Genomic DNA, 12,122 nt, shown 5'->3' on the forward strand with positions numbered 1-12,122 from the left:
TTTTAGGCCCATATCCCAATTACCCTTTTTATCCAAGGTTCTAGAGAAAATTGTATATGCCCAGCTTCAATCTTTTTTAATCACACATGACCTCCATGAGCATTTTCAGTCTGGTTTTAAGCCGGGCCATAGTACTGAAACTGCCCTTTTAAGAGTTTTTAATGATTTGATTTTAACTGTTGACAATGGCACCCCCGCTATCCTTGTCTTGCTCGATCTCTCGGCGGCTTTCGACACCGTCGATCACAGGACCCTCCTCTCCCGCCTCCAGCACCATGTTGGGATCACTGGCACGGCCCTAGCATGGTTCCAATCATATTTAGCCGAAAGGAGCTTTTCCGTCCAGCTGGGCGATTTCACTTCCACTGCAGCCCCCCTCACCTCTGGAGTCCCCCAGGGCTCCATTCTTGGCCCTATTTTGTTTTTATTATATATGTTACCCCTAGGACCCATTTTAGCTAAACATAACATTTCTTTTCATTTTTATGCTGACGATGTCCAGATCTACATGCCCCTTACAATACACAACAGTAATAATCCACTTCAATCTCTCCAACCATTGCTCAACTGCCTTCAGGACATAAAACTCTGGATGGACACAAATTTCTTACACTTAAATGACAATAAAACAGAAATCATTATTTTTGGTCAAGATACTCCCTCATCCTCTGTTTCCCTGGGCTCCCTAACCCCTAATCTCCGTCCCTTTGTTCGAAACCTTGGTTTTATATTTGACAGCTCTTTTAAATTCCACAAACAAATCAGCTCTGTGATTCAATCTAGCTTCTTTCAGTTACGTTTAATCTCCAAAGTAAAACCATATCTCCCCCACAAGCACCTCGAAATTTTAATACATGCTTTTATTACTAGTAGATTGGATTATTGTAATGCTTTGTATTCCGGCATTGACCAAGCTTCACTAAAGCGCCTACAGTTGGTCCAAAATGCGGCCGCACGCCTACTTACTGGCACCAAAAAGCGGGGCCATATCTCCCCTGTCCTGGCCTCTCTTCATTGGCTCCCCGTCAAATTTAGAATTGATTTTAAAATCCTTTTAATTGCTTTTAAATCCATTAACGGGCTGGCTCCTACCTACCTGGCTGAACTGGTTGAACCATACAACCCAGTTAGAGCCTTACGGTCAGCCGACCTTTCGTTATTGAACCCCACTGCTACTGCCAGACTCATAACTAGGGGCGACCGCGCTTTTGCCGTGGCCGCCCCTAGGCTGTGGAACGACCTTCCTCTTCATGTCAGGTCTGCCCAGTCTATCGAGGCTTTTAAGTCCCTTCTTAAGACTCACTTTTTTAATCTGGCTTTTAACTGCAGCTTTTAAATTTTTAACTTTGTTATTTTTCTTCTTGCTTGTTTGATAATTTGTCTGTACTTTGGTTGTATTGTTTTTCGATTCCACTGTTGTAAAGCACTTTGGTCGGCATTGTCGTTTTTAAATGTGCTATATAAATAAAGTTTTGATTGATTGATTGATTGAAACATAAAACAGAATTCAAGTTCAATATTTATTAAGAAAGTTCATGAAAATGAAATTTTGGAAATTGTTAAAAAATTTAAAAACAAAAGGTCTACAGACCATACTGATATTGACATGATGCTTGTTAAAGAGATAATAAATAGTATAGTAACACCCTTCACTTACATCTGCAATTTATCTTTTCTAACCGGCATTTTTCCTAGCAAGATGAAAACAGCTAAGGTAATTCCCATCTTTAAAAGTGGTGACAAATGTCAGTTTACAAATTATAGACCCATCTCTTTACTTTCACAATTTTCAAAAAATTTAGAAAAACTGTATGTGACCAGGCTCGATAATTTCATGGAAAAACACAACTTGCTCAGTAAACATCAGTATGGGTTCCGGTCTAATAGGTCTACCTCAATGGCAGTTATGGATATGGTAGAAAAGATATCAACAGCAATAAATGATAAACTATATACAGTGCGACCGAGTATTTCCCGGTGAATCTGTGCGCAAAGGTGGGGGCTTGGGAGTTGGGAGTGTGGGGGTCACGAACCACTGACTATTGCTGATGATGGAGAGGTTATATAGTTTAGCTTTTATGTATTATGTTATGTAATGTAATCTTGCCGATTTAGTAAGAGACTCGTCGCCAATTGCAAGATATTTAAAAGTTATTTGGGGCCATGATGATATCCTTTTCTTCGCACAACTAGGTTGTTGGCTAAACATACACAGACAATATAAATCCTTATAAGGATTTATATTGTCTGTGTATGTTTAGCCAACAACCACAATTATTCACGTGTGGCAAGATCGCGGTTCACTAGTTTTTAGTAGGTTATAGTGTAGGCTTAGAAGCCTTTTCAGAAGTTAATTTATTTTTTTCCATTTAATGATTTCCTTTATCCTCATCTAATCTTGCGCTAATGCACGCAACTGTTTTTGCCATGTTTTAAGGCCGTGTTTGCTTTTCAGAAGTTAATTTAATGTTTTCCATTAAATGATTTCCTTTTATCGTCATCTTCCTCTAATGCACGCAACTGTTTTCGCCAGGTTTTAAGGTCTTATTTTAGTTGTTTCTCATAAGCTCGCGACCCTCCTTGCCCATCGCCGGCCCCCACCTTTGCGCACAGATTCACCGGGAAATACTCGGTCGCATATACAGTAGGGGTGTTCATTGACCTAAGAAAGGCTTTTGACACAATCCACCATGGACTGCTTTTAAAGAAAATGGAAAGATACGGTGTCAGAGGAATTGCAAATACATGGCTAAAAAGCTACCTAAGTGATAGACGCCAGTATGTGCAAATGAATGGCGTTGACTCTGATCAGAAAAACATTACATTTGGAGTCCCTCAAGGCTCGGTACTGGGCCCAAAGCTGTTTATTATTTACATTAATGATGTTTGCGATATATTGAAGGAAATGAGCTGTGTCTTGTTTGCTGACGACACCAGTCTGTGTTGCTCAGGCAAACTCTTGGATCAGCTTGTGGATACAGTACAAAAAGAGCTAGCGGTTCTGAAGAAATGGTTTGACGTAAATAAACTCTCACTAAACATAAGTAAAACTAAATTTATTATATTTGGCAATAGAGCAATTGATAAAGATGTTAAAATCATGATCAATGACATAGAAATAGAAAGAGTTTTTGAAAATAAGTTCTTAGGTATTATTATAGATAATAAACTTAACTGGAAATCACATATTAATAACTTAAGAGCAAAATTATCAAAAACTATTGCAGTAATGTACAAAATGAAATTCATTCTAAACCAGAACTCTCTATACATGTTGTATTGCTCCCTCGTACTCCCATACATAAGTTACTGTGTGGAGGTATGGGGGAACAACTACAAAACAGTCATTAACCCAATTTTCCTACTTCAAAAGAAAGCTATAAGAACTGTCAGTAAAAGTGAGTATTATGCACATACCAATCCATTATTCATTGATCTAAAAACTTTAAAATTGGATGATCTAGTTGAACTTAATACTGCAATTGTAATGTTTAAGGCACATAATCATCTGCTTCCGTGCTGTATCCAGGAGCTGTTCCAACCGAGAGAGAGTAGGTACGACCTGAGGGGAACTGCCATTTTTAAACAAACTAATGCAAGAATAAATATTAAAGATAGATGTATATCAGTTATAGGGATTAAAATATGGAATAGCTTAAATAAAGAATTAAAAAAACTGTAATTCAATAAATACATTTAAAAGGTTATATAAATCAAGCATAATAGATAGATATAGAACATTAGTGTGACATGTATGTATGTATGTATTGTATATATGTATTGTATGTGTGTATGTATATGTGTATGTATAGATATGTGTATATGTATGTGTGTGTATATATATATATATATATATATATATATATATATATATATAAAATAAGTGTAGTAGGACAAACTATATAATTAAAAAGAAAGAAAAAAAATCTAATCCATAGCAAAATACAGTCTATTGAATTAAATTACAAATATAATTGAGCGACAAAATATACCAGATAACTCGAAAGTTGGTTTCTAGTACTTGTTTTCTTCTTCTTCTTATTATTATTTTTTTCCTTGTTTCTTTTGTCAAGTGATACGTTGCCTAATTTCTTTGTAGTTGTTTGTTCTGTTTTTTTGGTGTTTTTTTTTTTTTTTTTTTTTTGTCATGTGTTTTTGTTTTGTTGTCCTGTTTGTTTTAGTTTGTTACATTTTTTGTTGTATTTTCTTCTAGAATGAAGTTACTTAAATGTTTAAAGGGTAGGCAAGCTCAGGCTTCAGCCCTACACCTTTTTGGTCTGTCTACTATTATTTATTTCTTTTCTTTTCAATGAAAGAAAAGTTAAATGCATTGTATTACTTTATTTTATGACCAAAATAAATAAACAACTACTACTACTACTACTACTACTACTTTTGGGCCATCCATTGACTCTCAGAGCCTTTAGAACATTGCTGCCGCTATCTGTTGTCATGCAAACGAGACAGTCTTCTCTCAGTTTCCAGGACTCGAGTGCTTCTTTCAACCCCCGAGCGATCTCATCACCAGTGTGGTCCTCTGGGAAAAAAGAGGTTTGTAGGCACTTGTTTTCCAGACTCCATTCGTTCGTGATAAAGTGCAGTGTCAGACTCAAGTACGGCTGCATCGTCCGACTGGACCACAGGTCTGTTGTAGCCGAGTAGAATGCCACCGCCTCCAGCAGCGTTGTCAACTTGGTGAGTGTGTTGTTGTACAAGGCACGCGCACGGCGGCTCGAGAGAGCACCATAATAACCCTAGTTAAAGGGAAAATTGATTTGACGATTTCCCTTTTTTTTAATCGTCCAAAAGAAAAAATACAGGTTTCGATTAAAAATCGATTAATCGAAAAACCCTAATCCCTGGCTGACAATATAGAACTACAGCGAGAGGTGAGACTTCACCAGTCGACGCAACAGCCTCCGGCAGTTCAACTTCCCTCCCGTAAGAGTTTTAATGGACCAGCCAACGGTGGAGACGTTATTGGAGCAGAGTAGGAAGAGGTTCATATTGGGTGTTTCCTCTCTTGTGGCATTCCTTCTAGCTCTGTATTATGGTCCTATTATTGTACTTCTCAAAGTCAGCCTTATTATCCTCTTGCAGTGTTTTAATATCTGTTTATTTCTCAGTATGCCGCCATACGTGCAGGAGTTCTCAGCCAAGATACTATTTGCTCTGATTGCTGTTAAGTTTTTAGGGGTGTTTTATAATGTTCCCATTTATCTAACTTGTCCCACCATCTTCGTATTGTCTGGTATAGTCAGGCAATTTTAATAAAACCCTGGGAATAAATTCCTTACCAAACAATTTCTTCACCAATGTGTTCGTAAAGGTGTCTAGTAACATATCTAACAAAGATTGAAATTCAACATCCCTAGCAAAATATTTGACAGCTGGGGTAATTCTGGGTCTCATTCACTTACTCTACACTGTACTATAGGGAAAACATCACTCCCAAAAATATGCTTTAAGTTGCATGTTGGGGGTCTAACTAGGTGTTTTTAATTATTCTGAATCCATTGCAAGCATTTATTTTGCATGAAAAACATTCATTGGGCCAATATCAGACGCAGACAAACGAGTCATCACTTTTCACAAGGTGTTTGGGGTCCATTTTTTGCCCAAAGAATGTTTTTCGTGCAAAACAAATGCTTGCAATGGATTCAGAATAATTAAAAACACCTAGTTAGACCCCTAACACGCTACTTAAAGCATATTTTTTTCCCTTATAGTACAGTGTATATAGTAAGTGAATGAGACCCAGAATTACCCTAGCTGTCAAACACACAAGTGGCAGTCAGTTTGAGGCCTACCTGAGGTCTCTCCTGCTCAAGCCAGGGCCTATCTGGAGCAGTGAGCCGGGTGGTGTCATGGAGGTGGATGCAGCAGTGAGCCGGGTGGTGTCATGGAGGTGGATGCAGCAGTGAGCCGGGTGGTGTCATGGAGGTGGATGCAGCAGTGAGCCGGGTGGTGTCATGGAGGTGGATGCAGCAGTGAGCCGGGTGGTGTCATGGAGGTGGATGCAGCAGTGAGCCGGGTGGTGTCATGGAGGTGGATGCAGCAGTGAGCCGGGTGGTGTCATGGAGGTGGATGCAGCAGTGAGCCGGGTGGTGTCATGGAGGTGGATGCAGCAGTGAGCCGGGTGGTGTCATGGAGGTGGATGCAGCAGTGAGCCGGGTGGTGTCATGGAGGTGGATGCAGCAGTGAGCCGGGTGGTGTCATGGAGATGGATGCAGCAGTGAGCCGGGTGGTGTCATGGAGGTGGATGCAGCAGTGAGCCGGGTGGTGTCATGGAGGTGGATGCAGCAGTGAGCCGGGTGGTGTCATGGAGGTGGATGCAGCAGTGAGCCGGGTGGTGTCATGGAGGTGGATGCAGCAGTGAGCCGGGTGGTGTCATGGAGGTGGATGCAGCAGTGAGCCGGGTGGTGTCATGGAGGTGGATGCAGCAGTGAGCCGGGTGGTGTCATGGAGGTGGATGCAGCAGTGAGCCGGGTGGTGTCATGGAGGTGGATGCAGCAGTGAGCCGGGTGGTGTCATGGAGGTGGATGCAGCAGTGAGCCGGGTGGTGTCATGGAGGTGGATGCAGCAGTGAGCCGGGTGGTGTCATGGAGATGGATGCAGCAGTGAGCCGGGTGGTGTCATGGAGATGGATGCAGCAGTGAGCCGGGTGGTGTCATGGAGGTGGATGCAGCAGTGAGCCGGGTGGTGTCATGGAGGTGGATGCAGCAGTGAGCCGGGTGGTGTCATGGAGATGGATGCAGCAGTGAGCCGGGTGGTGTCATGGAGATGGATGCAGCAGTGAGCCGGGTGGTGTCATGGAGGTGGATGCAGCAGTGAGCCGGGTGGTGTCATGGAGATGGATGCAGCAGTGAGCCGGGTGGTGTCATGGAGATGGATGCAGCAGTGAGCCGGGTGGTGTCATGGAGATGGATGCAGCAGTGTTTGATTCAATCAACGCTAGGCTAAGCAAGTTGGACATGCTAGACTAACTACAACATGACATCCGTGAGAAAACCAGCTCTGCTGCCTCCCTCACCTTGGATAACAAGAGGATGAAAGAGACCTTATTGGACATACAGTGCAGAGAGATGAGAGACAATCTGATATTCTCTGATGTCGACTCTGAAGACTCTGAAGAAACTGTGAGACACTTTATGACCAAGAACCTCAAGATCTGACCAGAGGTGGTGAGAGACATAACCTTCTCCAGGGTTCACAGACTGGGCAGACCTGTGAATGGAAAAGCACGTCCAATAATAGCTCGTTTTGAGCATTACAAGCAGAAAGAGTTGGTGAAGAGCCGAGGTAAGGAACTGAAAGGGACCTCTCTTTGGCTAAATGACCACTTTCCAGCAGAGATCAACGGCAGGAGGAAAATACTGAGAGGAATAATGAAAGAAAACAAGGCCCTGAATAAAGTGGCACTGGCAGTCGATAGGCTGTATATAAATGGACAACTGTACAGGGACTCAAAGGTGACCCCCTGGCTCTTTTGGAAGAGGTATGTGTGTCTGTGGTGGATATGAATCTGGATGTGAACTGAAAAAATCATGGTGATGAACCTACCAAAAAAAGGGTCAAGAATAGCTCATATTAATGTCAATAGTTTTTAAACATAAAGTTGAAGAAATATCTGACTTGATTAATGGGGATAATATCAATATACTTGCTGTCTCAGAAACACATTTAGATGATTCGATCACAGATATGGGGGTAGGCATATCAGGCCACAACATTTTCAGAAATGACAGGAATATATTTGGGGGAGGGGTAGCAAATCTATAAATGCGACAAATCTCTGCGTGCGTGCGTGTCTGTCTGTCTGTCTGTAATCCGTGTATCTCGAGAACCGTTCAGTTCAGTTCAGTTCAGTTCAGTTTATTTTCAGTTATTTGGGCATTATACAAGTATACATTGATAACTAATCAATGTCTTAAAGCTATACTGTGTAAGTTGCTAAACTAGTGGTCAGTCGCGGTATTGCTTTTTTCGTCCGTTTTTCGCCCGTTTTTCGCCCGGAGTCACCGCGGACCACCGGAGCGGCGCCGCAATCCACCGCAACCGATACGAATCCATGGAGTGGTAGAACGTAATTTTCTGAGCAGGATTTGGGGAATAAGAGGTTAAGAATCCTTCACCATCGTAAACACTGGTTGCTGAGGGAAGCTACTTCCTGAAGAGTCGGTTATTGGCTGGTAGTGTATGTGTGTATGATCTGCGAAGTGATTGGCCAACATATACACAACGTATACAGATGATGCAGATTACGTCATTTTGCCGGGAAATCCCGCCCCTGTCACTGCTAAGAAGAAAACATATAAAGAGAAGGCTTCAGAAGCTGAAAATAACGGAGTGGGTGTTCTAAAACTTTAGCGATTTAACAGTTAGGACAATTTTAAGATTTGTTTTATAAAAAATCTAACCTCGGTTCGAAGTGAAGCGGTGAACTTTTATTCTATGTGTTCTAGAGTTATGAACTCTGTGATCTATACATCTATACAGTTATGGACTCTGTGTTCTATTCATTCTTTATATATTCTGAATTCTACATTCTTTATATATTCTCAATGAATATATTAAGAATGGAGGGCCGAATTATCATGTGAAGCTTCAAGCTTGACCAATCCTCAAAGTATCCATTCATCAGACCGGGAGGGACACTACACACATATTCTGGACGTACAGGACAGATAAAGCCTATTCATTCTGAACTGAAATGGCCATATATGGACATGGGACACACATTTTGCTTTTTGAAAAAGCCTATTCATTCTGGACTGATATTCTGGACGTACGGGACAGAAAAAACCTGTTCATTCTGGCCTGGAGTGACCATATATCCAGACATGAGGTGACATACATTGTGTTTTTGAAAAACCCTGTTCATTCTGGACTGAGATCACCATATTATGGAAATTAAACACACATTTTGTTTTTGAAAAAACCTGTTCATTCTGGACTGAAATGACCATATATGGGCGCTTCAAAAAGGTTACATGGTATACATATAACTTTAATTCATGAATAAGAAGGATAGGCATTCACACGCTTTCAGCTTCAGCCTATTCCTTTTGATCACCTGTAACAATGATTGCCAGACCCATGAAATGGGTAGGCCTACATAAGCAAATGTCTGTCGGTCCGGGTTTTCTATATAAAGGGTATATATGATGATGACATGATGATGACATGCCTACAAAAGGCATGATGTCATAAATGATGATGACAGACAGGGGGTCTGGCACAACCAGGTTGACCTGGTCTAGTTATATTAATGTATGACCTGTATAAAATGTGATGATCAAATAAACTAAACTAAAAAAAAAAGCTATTTGAAAATAGCAGATCTACAAGTTGTGAGCTTGTAGATCTGCTATTTTCAAACATTTTGAACTTTTACTCAAGTAAATTTGGAATTACAGACTTTTACTTGTAACAGAGTATTTCTCTATATGCAGTATAGACACTTGAGAGAGTGAGTGAGTAACAAAAATGTTTGAGCAATTTGTGCAGAATCGATCGGGACCCACAGGAACACATGGCTAATTAGAATAATAGCACATGGATCATTTGCATATGCCATGCCCCCAACAACGTGTTCTCTAGAGGAGTTCAACTCTTCATTTTGGCAATTTTTGGTTCCGCCACTTCCCGGGCAACAACAAGGACGGGGTTTATTCCGTGGGAATAGGGGGGACCCAGGGGGCAAGCATGAAAAAAATCAGGCCGGGGGGCGTCCAATTTGGCGTTTAAATTGCGTTATCCAAAACAGAGAACATTGGCTCCCATCTTTTTTCAGTGGTGATGGCCTCATCTTCTGGCATCTTGTGTCCTATCTTCTCGTCTTCCAGCGCGAAGAGAAGGATGGTGGGGCATTTCTCCTTCAGGCCAAAAATCTCATTTTGTTGTTCACGTCAGTGTCCATGAAGACAAACAGGATCTTGCCCTTGAAGCCTTCTGCTGCCTTCTTGAATTGGTCCATTTTTTCCTCAAAGTCAGTAGCAGCCTTTGACATGAACATGAAGGCATCGGACTTGACTTCTCCACTGAAGATCCTATGGACAGTCTGCTTTGAGAACTCAGTGACCAGAGGAGCTGGTTCACTGGTCGTTGGCCTCAATGAAGTCTAGGAGGTTGTCTTTGGTAAGCTCGTCAAAGTGGTTATCAAACATCTTGGAGAGAACAACACCGCGTTTGAAGACAACAAAACCGTCCTTGGACACCTCAAACCTTGAGTACACCTCGTCATCAGAGGTAATCCCAAACCAGGCATCTGAGCCTTCTGCTGCTTTAACGAATAACTTAACATCCTCAGATTCGGCATCCTTGAAGAAGCCAATGACCGCCGTTACGCTTCCAGACAAATACTCTGCCTCCTCAACATCAACCAAGGTTTTAACAGCTGATCTTGCGTGTTCCTTAACCCCCTTCACAATATAATGAGCCTGCCTAGAACCATTGTACTTGCTGTATGACTCTTTGTCTCCTCCCTTGAAGAACACCATGGTCGGGACCACCGGAGTGGTGGAGCGAAGCTCCGAGCGGAGCTCCCACTCCTTTGTGAGGTCTACCTTACCCAGGTGGATGTCTGAGCCCTGTGCCTTCAGCATGCCGGCTGCCTTGGCATACTCAGGGGCCAGCTCCTTGCAGGGGTCGCACAACGGGTTATAGAACAACACCAGCAGGTTGGGATAGGCTTTCAGTGCCTTGTCGAAGTTACTCTCCTTCAGCACCAGGACGCCCTCCTCCTCTGGAAGAGACATGAAGGGGTGGGACCACATGAAGGGGTGGGACTTAACTTCTCCACTGAAGATCCTAGGGACAGTCTGCTTGTTGGCCTTGATAAAGTCTAGGAGGTTGTCTTTGGTAAACTCTCCGTGAAAGATGTTACGCCCCTCAACAAACTTCTTGAAGAGTACAACACCGTTCTTGAAGACGACAACACCGTCCTTGGACATGTCAAACCTTGAGTACACCTCATCATCAGAGGTAATCCCAAATGGGATGTCATCTGCGCCTTCCGCTGCTTTAAGGAAGACCTTATTGTCCTTCGAATCCTTGAAGAAGCCAATGACCGCCATTTCATTTGCAACCATAGACTCTGCCTGTGCGATATCCGCCAGGTTGTTAACAGCTGGGCTTGTGCGTTTCTTAAGCCACTTCACAATGTTATAAGCCTGCCTACGACCATGGTACTCGCTGTATGACTCCTTGTCTCCTCCCTTGAAGAACACGATGGTCGGGATCATCGGGACATCGGAGTGGAGCTCACAGCTGAGCTCCTCCGTTGTGAGGTCTACCTTACCCAGGTGGATGTCTGAGCCCTCTGCCTTCAGCATGCCGGCTGCCTTGGCATACTCAGGGGCCAGCTCCTTGCAGGGGGCGCACCTTGGGGCATAGAACAACACCAGCAGGTTGGGATAGGCTTTCAGTGCCTCGTCGAAGTTACTCTTCTTCAGCACCAGGACGCCCTCTTCCTCTGGGATCGGAACTGATGGGGATGACAAATGGAACACCAGCCAAACCATGGCCACCAGTAGTACACTGCGTAGGGCATACTGTGTCACAGATATTCCCCCGTTCATGTTTGTTGTATGTGTACGTGGTATGTTCTCGATGTTTCGTCTATATACCACCGCATACTTCAACTATAAACCACTAACAAACACTGAACTTGGGTTCACTAAGACAAGTCTAGAGCACGATTATTTATATATCCACAAACTCTCCAAAGCATCACAGCCTTGTGACATCACGGGTGATATCACAGGTGACATCACCGTGACACATCCATATATGGGTATTCCCCAGAATCCCTTTTATGCCCATATATGGAGATCCCTGATGTCATCGATATACATCACTGGTCAGATGGCCAAGACGACTGTGTGGCTGGTTCAGATAGGGATCTCCATGTATGGACATAAAAGGGATTGTATGTTGTGATGTCATGGGAACCATCGAACAGAATCCCTTTTATGCCTTGCCTGGCAGTGCCAGCCTTGTGGTGTTGTGCGGTCTGATTTATTAACCAGGCTATTTTATGCCCATATCTGGAGATCCCTGATGTCATCAATATTAAAGGACAACTTTAGTTTTTTACAACAAAGGTTCATATTTTAGAT

At 42.6% G+C, this 12,122-nt stretch overlaps 1 protein-coding gene across 1 annotated transcript; it reads right to left on the reverse strand.

Annotated features, from left to right (window-relative positions):
• Window positions 1–10,097: 10,097 nt before the first annotated feature.
• On the reverse strand, window positions 10,098–11,582 carry LOC308301153 (protein disulfide-isomerase-like; the record flags this gene model as incomplete). Its single annotated transcript, XM_080745045.1, has 1 exon — window positions 10,098–11,582. One exon carries the CDS (start codon window positions 11,580–11,582, stop codon window positions 10,098–10,100), a length of 1,485 nt encoding a protein of 494 aa, XP_080601171.1.
• Between the last annotated feature and the right edge of the window lie 540 nt (window positions 11,583–12,122).

Source organism: Nannobrachium achirus, assembly GCF_963921795.1.
Source record: "Nannobrachium achirus genome assembly, chromosome: 16".
In the NCBI taxonomy this organism is placed as follows: Eukaryota; Metazoa; Chordata; class Actinopteri; order Myctophiformes; family Myctophidae; genus Nannobrachium; species Nannobrachium achirus.